General features: G+C 39.7%; 1 protein-coding gene across 2 annotated transcripts in view; it reads right to left on the bottom strand.

Annotated features, from left to right (window-relative positions):
- Positions 1 to 17497, bottom strand: part of fmn1 (formin 1) — a 279413-nt gene that overhangs the window by 193995 nt on the left and 67921 nt on the right. For both annotated transcript variants that reach the window (XM_059955635.1, XM_059955642.1), the window contains one exon: positions 2964 to 3775. In XM_059955635.1, the coding sequence (XP_059811618.1) occupies positions 2964 to 3775 (812 nt within the window). The remainder of the gene's footprint in view (positions 1 to 2963; positions 3776 to 17497) is intronic.

Below are 17497 nucleotides of genomic sequence, written 5' to 3'. Positions count from 1 at the left end.
TTCAGTATTTACAAGGTGATCTCCTCTAAAATGGAGAAAGCAACTGTAGATTGGGTGACTGCTTTGCAGAACACTTGCCTTTTTGTTGCCTGACCTGCATTCTAGGCAGATCTTCCTGCTCCACACTTCACACACAGACCAGATAATAGAGCTCACAACTTATTCCCAGTGCACCATAATGACGCTATTATTGATTTCCTCAGCCAAAATCATTTTCAGTACTGTAATGATTTCACCTTTAATAATGTCTCCCCACCCTTTTTGAAAAGGCAGGGAATGAAGGGATATACAGTAGACTATGCACAGACCGATGGAATTAGAATAATTTGGCATTAAGGTCAACACAGACAGCATTGGCTGAAGTGCTTAATTGTTCTATGCTTTTGCCTTTCCTACTTAAATATTAAGTAACCCCATATTTAGCTCTCTGCTTTAGTCACTATAACTGCAATTGTTACACTATCATACACATTTCATTCTCTTTTACTATCAATCATATATATGTTGTGTGTATTTAAATAAAAACTGCATTTAATTTTATCCTACCATTTGTCAACTCAATTCTATTTGCAGTTGCACCCTTATTTGCATAAACACAAGATATTTTCTGTGGATGCTGGAAAGCTAGAGCCACACACACACACACACACTCCTAGAGAAACTCATCTACATAAGGGAATATGCAGTCAGAAAGCCATGGATCAACATGTCGGATTGGGAATAGGGAGTCAAATTGAAATGGGAGGCCACTAGGAAATCCATCCTTTTGAAACAGATAGACGAAAATCCCAGTTGTTTGAAATCCCCTTTTTTGATCTCTCCGACGGGGTGAGGGCAGATGTGCGGGAAATGGGAATGTCCTCAACCCATCCACCCGCCACCCCACTCGGGATAGGGTTCCCCTTGTCCTCACCTACCACCCCACCAGCCTCCAGGTCCAAAGTATAATTCTCCGTAAGTTCCGCCAGCTCCAACAGGATCCCACTACCAAGCACATCTTTCCTTCCCTCCCCTTCTGTTTCTGCAGGGATCGCTCCCTACGTGACTCCCTTGTCCACTCGTCCCCCCATCCCTTCCCACTGATCTCCCTCCTGGCACTTACCCTCGCAACCGGAACAAGTGCTACACCTGCCCTTACACTTCCTCCTTCACCACCATTCAGGGCTCCAGACTGTCCTTCCAGGCGAGGCGACACTTCACCTGTGTGTCGGCTGGTGTGATGTACTGTGTCCAGTGCTCCTGGTGTGGCCTTTTATATATTTGTGAGAACCGACGCAGACTGGGAGACCATTTCGCTGAACACCTATGCTCTGTCCGCCAGAGTAAGCAGGATCTTCCAGTGGCCACACATTTTAATTCCACATCCCATTCCCATTCTGATATGTCTATTCATGGCCTCCTCTACCGTCAATTTGAAGCCACACTCAGGTTGGAGGAACAACACCTTATATACCAGCTGGGTAGCCTCCAACTTGATGGCATGAACATTGACTTCTCTAACTTCCATTAATGCCCCATCTCCCCTTCTTACCCCATCCCTGACATATTTAGTTTTTTTTTTCTCTCTCTCTGCCCATCACTCTGCCTGTTCTCCATCTCCCTCTGGTGCTCCCCTCCCCCTTTCTTTCTCCCTAGGCCTCCTGTCCCATGATCTTTTCCCTTCTCCAGCTCTGTATCACTTTTGCCAATCACCTTTCCAGCTCTTAGCTTCATCCCACCCCTCCGGTCTTCTCCTATCATTTCGCATTTCCCACTCCCCCTCCTACTTTCAAATCTCTTAGTATCTTTCCTTTCAGTTAGTCCTGATGAAGGGTCTTGCCCGAAACGTCGACAGCGCTTCTCCCTATGGATGCTGCCTGGCTTGCTGTGTTCTACCAGCATTTTGTGTGTGTTGTAGGGGTTACCAGCCTGGGGTTGACAGACCCTGGGTCAATGGTAAAATCTCATGGCATAAAAAGATTGGGAACCCCAGGTCTAAACTGTGTCTGGAAGCTCTTCCATCGATGTTCTTGTCACCAATGAAACAAAAACTGCACATTTAATAAAAGGCTGGCTGAGAAAACATTCAGAAGCCGGCATAAACAAATTATATTATCCGAACAAATTAATAAAAAGCAGTATCCACATAACACTAACAGAAATTCAGAATTGACTGTAATTAGGCCACTTCAAAAAGTCAAAAAAATTGAGAACTTGACAGTGTTGGATATCAAATAGCTATTAGGCTTTAGAAATGAGAGACTGATGGGAATAATCTATATCTTTAATTCTTGGCTAGCCTTTCCAGTTTCAAAATACAATCAATGCCAATGCAAATAGGAAATTATCATCAATTACCTGAAGGTATATGCTGTACCTATGATAAGGAAATCTAAGCTGCTTCCAAGATTTCTTAGCACTTACTGATTTAAATACGACTTATTACTGTTTTTATAACCATATTTTAACCTTGCAGATAAAAAATTACACCACACAATAATTAGTGCTTTGTAAGTTCCTTAGTACTGTGTTGAGAAGATGAAGTGAAAAATGAAAACATTGAATTATAATTATTGGATTAGACATTTTGAGTTAGTCTGGGTTTAAAAGGTTGGGATATAAACTTGTACAAAACAAGAAATGTTAGCTATGTCAAATCACAGATATCAAAGATAGAATGCACAAACAAACTGTTCATGACTGCTGTCAGTTTAAAATAGAAGCAATAAAAAATTTTTTCAGTTTAAGTTAATGTATCACTGTATTATTTCTTTGTAATCAAATGGTTTGTAAACAGAGAATCCTTATAGAAAAATATGGATTTCTTTCAGTGTTACAAAAGTCAGTTTCTACCAAAAGCTACCTATTGATTAATATGACTATTTAACCCTTGCTTATATTCATTATAGTTAATGAAGAAACTTAAAATATGTCTATGAAGTACAAGTTTATATGTCAACACAACTGGCTTTTATTTTCAGTACCTGGAATCCTTTAGCTGAATCCTTGTCCAATATAAAGGCTTCATTGGAAGACGCGGTTCAATTATGGGTTTCCTTACGTGCCTACTTATCTTCAAGCTGGAATTCATAGCATTTGGATTTCCAAACGGAGGAGGAGGTGGTGGTCCAGAGCCTGGGAGTGGAGGAGGAGGTGGTGGTCCAGAGCCTGGGAGCGGAGGAGGTGGTGGTGGTCCAGAGCCTGGGAGCGGTGGAGGTGGTGGTGGTCCAGAGCCTGGGAGCGGAGGAGGTGGTGGTGGTCCAGAGCCTGGGAGCGGAGGAGGTGGTGGTGGTGGAGTTGGTACTCCAGAATCTGGGAGTGGAGGTGGAGGTGGGGGTGGTGCTCCAGAGTCAGGGAGATGTGTTGTCAAATCTTGAGACTGGCCTGAAAGTGGGAGTGATGATGAAGATGCAGCAGACTGAGATTCTAAGACTTGTGAAGATGAGGACAATGAAGCTTCCTCATTTGTCATTTGTAGAGAGTGAGGCGACTGGCCATTCAAGTTCAAGGAAGCAAGGTTCAATTTTCCTGGAATAGTTAGGCTGCTCCTGGGTGTCCTGCTATCTTCTTGGTTTAATTGTATGAATGCTTCTCTGTCAGTCTGAATGCAAACATTACGAAAAGTCTTTGGCACAACTTCATCTGCAGTGGAAACAGAAACATCTCTTGTTTCAGATTTTCCCTCCTTTGTTTTATTTTCCAAGTTAATTTTCAATTGTGCAATGGTTTCTTCATGCTTAGATATTGCTTCAGCATGTTCCCCACGGACATGGAAAAGTTTCAACTCAAATTCTTGCTGTTGGGAAACAGAAAACAAATTAATAACATTGTACACTTATCAGGGCATATAATTATGATTTTGGCCTTTATTTTGACATTAGCTACTTAAGTTTTACAAGCACTTTCAGATTTCACACCATACTTTGCTCCAATGTAACAAGTTTTGTCCATTGTTCTGACTGCTGAGTCACAGCTATTCTGGGATGAACCATTCATAATATACCATGGGCAGTATTCATGATAATTTGATGAAAAGGGCAGGCCTATAGCATTGCTGCAGCAACTACAGCATCTGAATAGGAAGAACCTTAATAAAAGAAGTTAGAGAGAACCATTTTGTTACACAACTCCAAAGATTTGGGTAAAAAAAGTCCTGGATTTTATAAAAGGAAGCATAGAGTACAGGACAAGAAAGTTGTGATGAGATATAAAACTGTGCATTGTGTAACAACTGGATCGCTGTCTCCAAGACTGGACTAAGCACTTTAGAAGGATGTGAAGGCTTTGGATAGCATGCAGAAATTTTCATCACAACTTCCATGACCGTGTACTCTCTGTGTCCATTAATAAAGCCCAGCCTGGCAAGATCTTGCCTGGCAGCGTCAATAAATTATTCACATTTATCCACAGATCTCCATGTCTTTGTATTTCTTTTAGAATTTAGATTTTTAGACCCTCAAGTTTATATTGATTCTTCTCCATCAATGGATAATATTTGGTATCTTATCTGCCTATTCCACTAACATTCCAATACCTCTTTGAAGTATATTACCATTTACTACCCATCCCAATTTTGGGCCATTTGCATTCTCTCTCTGTCCCTTTTCCTTTTCTCAACATTCTATAATTAGCTTGGTTCTAACTTGTGTTAACAACTTGGTACCTGTCAGCTTCATATTTTCCATGTTGCTTTACCCTCTATTGTCTTAATCAACAAACGATCTCTTAATTATAGCTAGATGAAAGCTGCCACATCACCACCTTAAAGATATTCTGTTGTGTAATTACAGTTTTGCCTTAGAAGTTTTGATTGCATTTCATTTGAGCCAGCCCCGTTCCCTTCCTGTTCAAATAGGCACTTCTCCAATTGACAATTTTTAAACTTGGAATGATTTTTGGTTTTTATCCCATACATATCTAAAGTTCATTATCTGTTTCCTAGAAAGACTCCTATTGCTAGTTCTCAACTTGTCCTGGTACATTTTCCAAATCCAAGTCCAACAAGTCATCTTAGCCATTGGGTCAGGTAAAGAACATTGCCTTGAGCATACTTCATAAACTTAGAATAGTTCTTCCCCATTATTACTACTCCATGACCTTTGCACAACTCTGTAATTTGCCTTCAAAGTCATCTCTCAATATCCTTTCAAATCAGGGCCTTGAGTACAAGAGTTGGGATGTTATTTTGAATTTAGTGACATTGGTGAAGCCAAATTTAGAGTATTGAATGTACTGTAGTTCTAGTCATCTACTGTATCTAGAAGTAAGATATCAATAAGCTTGACAAAGTGCAGAGAACTTATGAGGATGTTGCTGAGATTTAAGGACCTGAGTTACAGGGAAATATTGAATAGCTTAGGACTTTATTACTAGGAATGCAGGCGAATGAGGGAAGATTTGATAGAGGTTATACAAAATTATGAAGTTATAGATAGATCACAAGGCAAAGGAGCAGAAGTAGGTCATTCGGCCCATCGAGTCTGCTTCGCCACTCCACCATGAGCTAAACTATTCTCCCATCTAGTTCCAATTTCCAGCTTTTCCCCCCCCATATCCCTTGACACTCTAACTAATTAGATACCTATCAATCTCCTCCTCATGTTGGCGTGAGGCCTAGAGGATAAGGCATCAGTCTAGTGATCTGAAGGTCACTGGTTCGAGCCTCAGCTGAGGCAGCGTGTTTGTGTCCTTGAGCAAGGCACTTAACAACACATTGCTCTGCGATGACACAAGTGCCAAGCTGCTCGGGTCTTAGTGCCCTTCCCTTGGACAACATCGGTGGCGTGGAGAGGGGTTAGCTTGCAGCTTGGGCAATTGCTGGTCTCCCATACAACCCTGCTCAGGCCTGTGCCCTGGAAACCTCCCAAGGCGCAAATCCATGGTCTCATGAGACTAACGGAGGCCTATATATAATCTCCTCCTTAAACACCCTCAATGATCAGGCCTCCACAGCTGCATGTGGCAACGAATGCCATAAACCCATGACCCTCTGGCTAAAAAAATTTCTCCTCATCTCTGTTTTAAATCGGTACCCTCTAACTCTAAGGACTGTGGCCTCTTGTCCTGGACTCACCCACCAAGGGAAATAGCCTTTCCACATCTACTCTGTCCAACCCTTTCAACATTTGAAATGTTTCTATTAAATCCCCTCTCATTCTTCTATACTCTAATGAATAAAGTCCAACAGCTGACAGATGCTCCTCATATATTAGCCTCTGCATTCCAGGAATCATCCTCATAAATCTTCTCTGAACTCTCTCCAACATCGGTATATCCCTTCTAAGATAGGGGGCCTAAAACTGCACACAGTATTCCAAATAAGGTCTCACCAGTGCCCCACAGAGCCTCATCAACACCTGCTTACTCTTATACACTATTTCTCTTGAAATGAATGCCGACATAGCATTCACTTTCCTTTCTGCTGACCCAACCTGGCGGTTAACTTTTAGGGTATCCTGCACGAGGACCCCCAAGTCCCTTTGCACTTCCGATTTTTGAATTTTCTCCCCATCTAAATAATAATCTGCCCGATTACTGCTTCTTCCAAAATGTACATTTCTCAACATTGTATCTCATCTGCCATTTCTTTGCTCACTCTCCCAAACTGACCAAGTCTCTCTGTAACCTTTCCGTTTCTTCAACACTTCCTGCTCCTCCACCTATCTTGGTGTCATCCGCAAACTTAGCCATAAAACCATCTAATCCATAATCTAAATCATCGAAATACAGTGTAAAAAGAAGCGGCCCCAACACTAGTGCGGAACACCACTAGTAATCGGCAACTAACCAGAATACGATCCCTTTATTCTCACTCTTTGCTTTCTGCCTATCAGCCAATGCTCTACCCATTCCAATGTCTTTCCTGTAATTCCATGAGCTCTTGCCTTATTAAGCAGCCTCTTATGCACGCACCTTATCGAAGGCCTTTTGAAAATCCAAATACACAACACCCACATCCTCTCCCTTGTCAATCTTATTTGATAGGGTGAATGCATGTAGACCTTTTCCTCTCAGTTTGGGTGAGACTAGAACTAGAGGTCATAGGTTTACTGTGAAAAAACAAATATTTATGGGGAATCTGAGGGGAAACTTCACTCAGATGGTGGTATGAATGTGGAACAAACTGCCAGTGGAGGTAATAGATGAGTGTTCAACTGGAACATTAAGCAAGTTTTGGATAGGTACATGGGCAACGAGAGTCTGGAGAGCCATGGTCTGGGTGCAGTTAGATGGGACTTGGCAGAAGATCAGGCTTTTATGGAATAGATGGGCTGAAGGGCCTGTTTATGCACTGTAGAACTCCATGGCTCCATAACATTGGTTGGTAGCCTATAGAATAGTCTCAGTCATGTAACTGTGGCCCTGCTGTTCATTAATATAAACTGAGTTATTATAGGAAATAATCTCTCTTCAGCAGCAATTTCGGCAGCCTACAGTAATTTGGGCATCGAGGGAGAGAGGAAGAGGAGAGCCATCCGCAGTACCACCGATGCGGCAGAGAGGGCCTCAAGGTGGCTGTGGCTTAAGAGAGGGGAGCTATGGAGTCATATGCAGCCAGCCATCTGGACACAAGCTGGGGTCTGATCAGCCCCGGCTGGGTCACCTGGAGAAGAGTGTATGATGTTGAAAGACCCGATGATTCCAGGAACACCACTGATGATATGTCCAGAAGCGTCAGTAGATGTATGCACACAGGCACTGCAACGCTTTTTTTAATCAATAGTGTCACTTCCTTCTTTTTTATCCCTTCCCTATTTTTCTGAAAAACATGAATAATTCGAAACCATCCCTGCCTTTTATTTAAGGCAAGTCTCCATTATTGTCATGAAATCAAAAGTGCACATGATTAATTTAGCTTGCAGATCACCAATCTTTTATGTCTACATGCACGTCCTGGTAAATCAAGCTCAAACTTTTTTTTCATTCTTTCATATTTTGGTCCTGCCTAAAAATATTCTGGTGCTTTAATTTCAAATCGTTTTTTTCCACCTTCGTATGTTCTCTTTTTTGCTTCTGTTGCCAACCTCACCACACAGCCTTGCTTATGCATCTGCAAGGACATTGTCTCAGTTCTGTAGAGGTGTAGTCTATTTAGTTTATATCGGTTCCACCAAACCCCAACACAACAGGTCACATGAATCTGAAGCCCTTCGTCCAGCCACACATTTGTCTGCACTAACCGCTAAGCATTAGATGATCTGGAGATTGTCATCATCAACATTGTGAGTCTTAATCTCTTCCTAAGCTCACTAAAGTATGCATGAGGGCCCCAAGCTTTTTATACTGCCCATGTCACCATTACGATATGGACTGTGACCTCTGGCTGTTTACTGCCCTCCAATCACCACCTTCCAGAATGTTCTGCAGCTACAAGAGAGGCAGTATGCCATCTAGGAATTACCCCTACAACCACAGAAATATCATCCTGCTAACTCTAACAAAAAAAAATTGTGAATAATTATACTCTCTTCACCTTTTTTACTGCATTGAGCCATGCAAGATACCATGGCCTTGAGTCTTGCTGCATTTGTCAGAGAAAGCCTCTCCCTGATTGACACACAGCTGACAGGAGATCAAAATACCTTCAGTGATCGCATTAAGTATTTACCTACTCTCTTTTTTTTTGGCCAATCTGGCTACAGGCATTTCCAATCTTACTGTAGTCTCTAAAGTAGTTGGATGATCACTATGAAACATACTTTCTAATAAACCATCAGCTTCTTGGATGGCAGCTACTGTTCACGCTGTAAAACTCAGACCTTGGGCTCCAGGATAGTCAAAGCATTCTGCAGTTCCCACATTGAGTGGGATAGGCATTCTACAGATTTTGAGGTGCCTTGCCATGTCTCTTTTTATTAGATTAATTCAATTTGCTGAAAGAAATTAATAAAATGCTTACTTCCTTTAATGATTCTTTTATATTTTCATCTCTGTATAAACACAATACTTGTTTAAATTCACAGAACTTATGTTTCACCTACTTCTCTTAAACTTACCAGCCCTGGTTTCATGCGTTCCTGTTAAACTTAATCAGGCTCCTTTTACCCTCAGAGTCATTTATATACTCTTTATTTGTAATTCAACAAAATTTAAACTTATATGCTTTTAATTGCACGTTGTTTGCAACATTCAGCTTTGTAATTTGGCTTTCCATCATTTGAATGACAACACAACATGAGGTTAAAGTTCTTTTCTAAGCAAAAACTATGCAAATAGATTACTGAGGTACGCACATTATAAAAAGTCATAGACAAGTAGTAGAAATAATAAAACAAAATCTAATAGAATTCTGGCCTTTGTGTCTGGAGATCCAGGGGGAGCAATGGGAGCATGTGGGACAGAAGTAAATTGCAGCATAACTTCAAACTTTTTTCTTGTCATCCAGATAATAGTTACCGGCATTCAATTTGTTTTTAAATTAGTTAATTTTCATGACACTTATACCCTAGTCATGCATCCCCATGCCTATAAACATGAACTTCAACTTGAAGGTAATTCTGCATTAAGGGCAAATTACAGGCAATTCTGCATTTAATTTCAACTCTCACACTGCTATTCCAACATTACAAGCATATATCATCACTGAAAATTGAGATACTGAAGGTGATATAAATCAGAAATTACAAACAGAAAAAGGTGGAAGTATTCACAACTCAGACAGCTTCTGTGAAGAAACAAACATTATTCTGCTTTGCTAATATTTCCAGAATTTCCTCCTTTTGTTTATAGCTAAAGAGAACTTGCAAAGTAAAAAGCATCCAAAGGGCACAGATTTAATGTGAATCAAAGGCAACACATGGAGCTTTCATTAAACTTGACTGGTATTTATAGAGCAAGAGCAGAGAAGTGGGATTAATTGGATGACTTCAGTATTACAAGAATTGCAAGAAGCCTGATAGACGGTGTGCATTCCAGTGTATTGGATCACTCTTTGACGTTTATTAAGGAATTTTTACGCATGACTACTTCACTGTCCAATTATTTGAGGAAGTGTGGGCTTAATTTGGAGAGTTCACTGAAAAAATGGACCCTGTGAAGTCAGCATACACATTTTAGTTACAAGGTAATTCTAAGCATGCATCAAAATAATTACCTCCTGTATTAAGGATTTATTTTTCACAAAATACTGAGATGAGTCACTTATTTTCATGCTGTTCACACTGTGGTTTACTGAAAATCACTCCTCCAAAAATTATAGGAACCAGAAGCAATGCATCTTTTTTTCCCAACATCAAGAAACATTCCCACATAGGCTTCACCAGTAATCCTTCTGACAGCAATTATATCTTCCGCACTGGCTTCAATTAAAAATATCAGTAACATTGTAAAATGATCTCTTGGTTATTTAAATAGTATTTAATTTGTAGCTTATATCATTAGAATTTTAATAATAAAAATATGTGGGACATCACTGAAGTGGAGAACTGTAACATGGAGCATAAACATACTGCGCCACTGTATGGCAGCTGGTAGATCTACAACTATAGACATTAAAAACTCATATTTATTCAGGTCGTTAAAGGTGGCACTAAATGATCCCTTCAGATATCTTATAGGTAGAGAAACAAACAGTATTCCTGCACAATATCTTTGCTCTCGGCAAATTATTGTCAGAAACAACAGAGCAGTTTCTCTGATGGGAAGAAAATAGAAATGATGCAGGAACAATGTTCAATGAAGTGCACAGGTTCTCACTATTGACTTGCAAAATAGGTACAATGTTATATAATAAAAAAGCAATGTCACAGAATTACTTTGTGAAAGTTTGAGAAGCAAAGTGAAATGGCAAAATATATTTATCTTATTTAATAATCAGTGATTAATTTAGGCAATAGTTTACGTGGCCGTTAAGTTCATATTGTGCTCCAAGCAGGAAGGCAAATCACTTGAAACACTTAAAGAATGTGTAGGGTTAGCTACTTCAGTAATCACATACTGTACATTTACATGTTGACCTTTAGAAAAAGTGATGTAACACAAGAAATAATTGACAGAACGTGACAGTAAAGGGTAGAGAGTAAATCAGTAGATTAGGCTTAAGGTTATAAACAAAAAAACAAAACTGAAGCCTCTGTAGCTGCAGTGGCATAGCTAGTAGAGCTCCAGCCACCTAAGTTCAACCCTCACTTTTGATACTGTCTATGTAGAGACCAGTGTTGGATAAATGAAATGTGGATGAGGTTTTGAAGAGGGTGAAGATATTTAACAGGATAGTACAAGAAGAACATAAGGAGACAGTAAAGGTGAATTTTATATTGCAGCAGAGGAGATTGGCAAAAATTCAAAAGTGGTATTCAGGATCATGAGAGCCAAAAATTTCAAGTGCTCTCAAATGGACAGGTTAGATTGCGCAAGGACATGAAAGACAATTTCAGTTGTGGAATTCTCTACTGAAAATTTCACATGCAATGTCTTGAGAACAACTCAAGACCATTGCATATTTTAGTACTTGAGAATGTGCTGCCAGAATTGAAGACAGTATTGAGGGGAGGGCAACTGTTGGAGCAGAGGGGAGGGAGGGAGGGCTGGGTACCAGAAACCTGTGAGTGTGGCTGGAGTGTGGTTGTGGAAAGAGGGACTGGAGATTAAGGAGTAGGAGAGATGGGAAATACTAAGGATTGAAACTTGCAATTAGGCTATGGGGGCTTGGAGGACCAGGAGGTTGGGAGGACTGGATGTTCTGGTGGTCAGGAATGTACTGTAGATTAAAATGGTGAAGGTTGCATCAGGGTCTTTCTTTACAGTTGTCTCAATTGAGTGCTACATTACTAAAATATGGTTGGTCTGATGATGACAAGATAACTTAGTCTATGTTCTCCTACCATGCTCCAACAGGGATCATGCAGGGATCATGAAAGATATTGTCCCTTGTGCTTCTTCTGTGGAAAGAACATGAGGAGCACAAGGGTATTTAAAACTAGGAATTTCCAAAGTGATCCAAAACCCAGAATCTGAAAAAATGCTATCATGCATTTAATTTCTGTTGTGCTTCAATTTGGAAAAACTTTCCAGTGGCATGATGGTTGGTCACAGGGAAATAGATACAAGGTAGAACAAAATCAAACTTCTGGAACAACTCAGTGAGTCAGGCGGCATGTCTGGGGGCAAAAGGACAGTCGATGTTTCAGGTTGTGACCTTGCATCAGGACCAGAAAAGTTGATCATCCCTTTACCGCCACAGTAGGTTATTGCTTCAGATTCCAGCGTCTGCATTCTCTCACATCTCCAATAGACAAAAGTTGATGGCCAAAACAAAAAGTAGGATGGAGATTAGATATTTTGTTCCAATCTACAATGGGTTGTCTAACATAATAAGAGGATGGATGTACATTCAAAAGTAATTTTGAGTGAGAAAAGTGAATTAATTTAAAAAGGAGATTTTTTCATGACCTTACAGAAAGACTCAGAGCATGAGACTAACAGGATGGCCATTGAGAAAGAAATAATAGTTTAAATGCTTCCTTCTGTATGGTATAATTATATGAATGAGAAAGAAAGATGCAAGTAGCACCCAGCTGAAACACAATACAATGAGACACCAGAATGGTTAATATGTACTTTTGAATTCATTGTCGTTAAAAAAAAGTTCTCCGTTTTGTGCTCAGTTATTTGTGGATATTTCAGTTATGGTGAAAAACTTGGAGAATCAATGAATAACATCAATATCTCAGTCAACAATGAACAATATTTCTGGAACCTCTGGACAGTATTGAGTACAGTTCTGCGTTAAATACCATGATTCCAAGCATACTCATCTCCAAAATCCCAGACTCAGGAATCAACATTTCCCTTTACAATGGGATTCTTGACTTGACAGAAAGCAATCGGTAAAGATAGGTAGCAACAGCTCCACCATGATTACTCTCTGCACCAGAAGATTCATCTACTGCCCCCTACTTTACTCCTTATATACTCATCACTGTATGGCCACATTCCACTCTAATTCCATCGACAGGTCCGCAGATAACACCACACTGTGGCACATATCTCTGATAATGATGAGCCCAAGTAGAGGATGGAGACAGACAGCTTCGTGACATTTCCCTCAATGACGGCAAAACAAAAGTGCTGGTCACTTGCACATGTTCCTGCTACCAACAACAGTGCTGATGCTAACAGGGTTGAGAGCATCAAATTCTGAGGAGTTAACAAGCCTTCCCTGGTTCATTAACATAGACACTATGGTCAAGAAGTGCTCCTACTTCCTCAGGAAGCCGAAGCAATTTGGTGTATCCCGAATCTCATCAATTTTTAAATCCGTGACCCCTAGAAAACATCCTATTTAGATGCATCATGCCTTGGTATGGCAATTGCTCTGCCCACAATCACTAGAAGCTGCAGAGAGTTGTGAACACAGCTCAGCATATCACAGAAACTAGCTTACCCTCCATGGACTCTTTTTATACTTCTTACTCTCTCACTGGCGTAGCCAGCATAATTAAATACCCCACCCACCCAGATATTCTCAATTTTTCGCATTTCCATTATGCACAAAATTTAAAAAAAAACACAAAACCTGAAACCACCAGGCTCCAGGACAGCTTATATCCTGCTGTTATAAGACTATTAAATAGTTCCCTAGAACAGTAAAATGGACTTTTGGCCTCACAATCTTCCTTGTTATAATCTTGCATTTTATTGGTGACTTGCACTGCGCTTTCTCTGTAGCTGTTACACTTTATACTGCATTGCTGTTGCTTTACCTTGTTTTACCTCAATGCACAGTGCAATAACTTGATCCACGTGAACAGTATGCAAAACAAGCTTTGTATTGTATTTTGGTACATGTGACAAACTACTCCAATTCCAAAGTAACCTCTGAAATCAGACTGCCCTGAAAAAATTCTTCAAGTTTTTATTGTGTATCTCAAATCAGAGACATTAGAAAAACTCTTGATAAGCAATTAAACATGTAAAAAATATATAAAAGGAATCCACTTACTTTAAAACACCTTAAAAATCTGGCCAGCAGTTAAACTCAATGATTCTCTAAAAGTGACCTAAAGTGCACCTAACTTGTTAGCTCAAGATGTCTGCATTAGGCACTGGACTCTGTGCCAGGCCCAGCAGCAGAGCACAAGGTCAGGCCCACTGGGATCTGACCTTCATCCCAGTGCTGGCTTATAACGCAAAGGTACAACATCAGGAAAGAGATGGTCCAAGCCTTATAGTGCTTTCGAGAACCAGCAGTTGAAGAAGAACATACAGTATTCTGACCTGATGAGAACGTCAGTTGGGAAAGTGAACTCAAGCTGGATATTTTTAACTTACCAACTTGCATAGTTCTGCTGTAGCTGCTTCAGCGTAGTACATTCTTCAGAGGAAGAGCTCCTTACTAAAATATCCAAACAATCTTAGCTTGAGAAGGTAAATATTATGTGGAAAACATCCCAATCATATATGCTGCCTCATTTTCTTTCTCTCCAAATCACACTTCTACTTCCATTATAATCAAATACAAAGCAATTCTGAATGAGAATCCCAGTTCTGGATCTCAGCCCTCACTCCATGGGTGCAGCAAAAATACTTGTGGTCTCACAAGCTCTCAGGGCATGAGAAACAAATCTTCCTCAGAGTGGAAGTAGCTGCAAAAATTCCTCTGACCTCCAATAACTGGTTTTACAATTTAGTTGGTAAGCTTCAAATAAGACCACCTTTCTGGTATCAACTACTTTGAGCAATATTTGGTCTCACATGAATAACATTACACACATAACTTCCACTATTATTGGCCCAACTTAAGCATAACTACATGACTTTAATGGATGATTGACAGGCAGCTCACTTTGGAGACTGTAAATTGGATCACTACTACAATGAACATGTCACATAAGCTCAAACTTAGCAAGTACAGAAGGAAATGAATTTTTACTGAAACAAAAGTAAAAATGCTAGAAATACTCAACAAATCACAGCACATTTGTGGGAAGAGAAACAGAATCAACATTTCAGACAGAGGCTTTTCATTAAAATCTAAATCTTTGTCCCTGACCTGATGAAGTGATTGTTTCTCTCCAACAGACGTAGCCCAGCCTCTGAGTATTTCGAGAATGCCCTATGCCTATTTTATATTTCCAGAATATGCATTTTTATTTTCAGTTAAATTGAAATTGCTTTCATGATCCTGCAGCCGTTTTAATATATCCAGAGTTCCTCAAACAGTAGATAGTAAAATAAACTGACAATAATAATAGCAAAAATGAAACATTAAATTTAACATATTTTAAGGTTGAGTGTAACCACAAAATTAATTTGATGAAAATTCAAAACATTTCTAAATTTCAGTACTGAGCCCAAGCTCTTATACAGTATGGAAAAAAATCATTATTTAAAATGGATAACACGACTGTCAAAATTGTACTATTCTGAATATGGTATTAAGGCTGTACAAGATGTTAAACTAAAGGAACAGGAACGAGTTTGCAAATATTCATGAGACATCAAACATTGTAAAAATACCAGTAACATGGTGGATTCCAGTTAATTGGGTTATCAGTTAATCAGGGCAGCCACTTATTTACAACTCTCAAAGAACAAAAACTAATCGAGAAAATAGCTGGGATTTACTTTGTTTATTTGGGTCATTATGCTTTTTAATTGGAACAGGAGACTGCTGCCAAACAGTTTCTAACTGGCATCAGTCACGTGAAATTGTGTGGTCATTACACAGTACTAAGAGCGAATAGTTTTCAAATAGCATCAGTTGCATGCATTTGTGCTCAAAAAGCAGTGATTTTTGTCACTGCTAGTTGTCAAGAAATAAGCAGTAAAACAACTTAGAATTGTTTTGCTCACTGCGGTTTCAAACATTCAGGCTTGGAGGCATTGCTTTAAGGTACAGGGGGGGTGTCAGTGGTAAGTTTTTCACACAGAGAGTAGTGAGTGTGTGGAATACACTGCTGGCGACAGTGATGGAGTCGGATACAATAGGGTCTTTAAGAGACTCTAAGTTAGGTACATGGTGCTTAGAAAAATAGAAGGCTATGCTATGGGGAAATTTTAGGAAGTTTCTAGAGTAGGTTACATGGTCGGCACAACATTGTGAGCCAAAGAGCTGTAATGTGCTGTGAGTAGACATCACAAACTGGGATCTTCCTTAGTTGTAGTGGGTGACCATGACTTCCTCTGTGCCCTTTGCTCTCCACAAAGCTTTGCAGAACCACTTTCTTGGCTGTTGGATCTCACTATTGATCTTATCCATCCAGCTTGTCAGAGCTGATTTCACATGTTAGGACAGGCTTGCCGCTATTTCACCTGGTTATGAGGCCTGCCAGCTACCCTCACTTGGTTTAGCCTGCCTGTCGAAGCAGTGTACCGCACTGTTGCATGCAAACAGCTAGCTGGAGCCACGGGTGAGAGCTGTGTCCAGTGGGGAGCCACAGGTGAGTGGGCTGACCTAGAATGGACACACCCAGCCCTTCACCAGAGGTACTACTCTTCCCTGGACACCCCATGCATGGCAGCATACCCTGGATTATTTCCTCCATTGATAATCATTAGGAACAAACACACTGTTTTATTGTACTGTCATAGCATTGGAGGTGTTCTAATTTGTTGTATTTTTCACCTAAATATATAAAACTTGTTACTCAGACAGTAGTTTATCTTTTTTATACTTTTTAACTATTTCCATGAATTTTGGCTAATTGGGGTAGCTACTTAACTGTACTAGTCCCTTTGTTTCCCAATTAACTTGATTCTACTGTATTTAAAAAAATTCTTGGGTGAGAAATTTTACCTTGATCAGCAATGTCAACAAGCATTGGAATAGAAGTTATTGGGTCATGGAGAACTGCTGCGTTGCAATACCTTCATATTTACAGACTGAGGAGAAATTTCTAGACTTCAAGGTCAGGGGGCGAGAAATTTGTATTAATAATTGGAAGTAAATTATATTCCTTTGCAGAAAATTGACTTAACAAGGAGAGGAACAGTTTCTGGGAATAATGTTGCCATCTATAGGAAAATTCAAATCTATTTTTTTAAAACAGGATTTTCTTGTCCAGTGTAAGTTCCTTCCCCCTCCATGTGACAATCTCCCAAATGACAGCAATTCTAGAGCAATAAGCAAATTTCATTTGTTGTGAATTTTTCAACCTCACTGCTCTAAAATGTCACAGTTCTTATTTACTCATAGGAATAAAAATGTAAGCATTCAGTCAACCAAATATTCTGACGATGTGTTCACAATAAAAATAAACAAGAAAAGATGAATGACGCTTCAGTGATTCACTGCTAAACACTACAAGCTAGTTAAGTTCCATGCTGAGACCGCAGACAAAAATAGATTTTAAAGTAGGTTTCTAAAACTCCAAAATATATTTTCATAAAGAAAAATATCTCGATCATTTTCTGCTTTATTTGGCTCTCTATGCATTATGTGCTATAACTGTATTTCTGGCTGACAAGAGCCAAGATTAGTAAAAAGAGAAAAATGGCAAATTTGTGAAGGGAAATAATAGTGGAAAATAGTTGCTAACACCATATGTGACACCGATCTCTTAGCTTTCATGTTCAA

This window comes from Hypanus sabinus, chromosome 2, assembly GCF_030144855.1.
Source record: "Hypanus sabinus isolate sHypSab1 chromosome 2, sHypSab1.hap1, whole genome shotgun sequence".
Lineage (NCBI taxonomy): Eukaryota > Metazoa > Chordata > Chondrichthyes > Myliobatiformes > Dasyatidae > Hypanus > Hypanus sabinus.
This window is presented reverse-complemented; position numbering and strand designations above follow the sequence as displayed.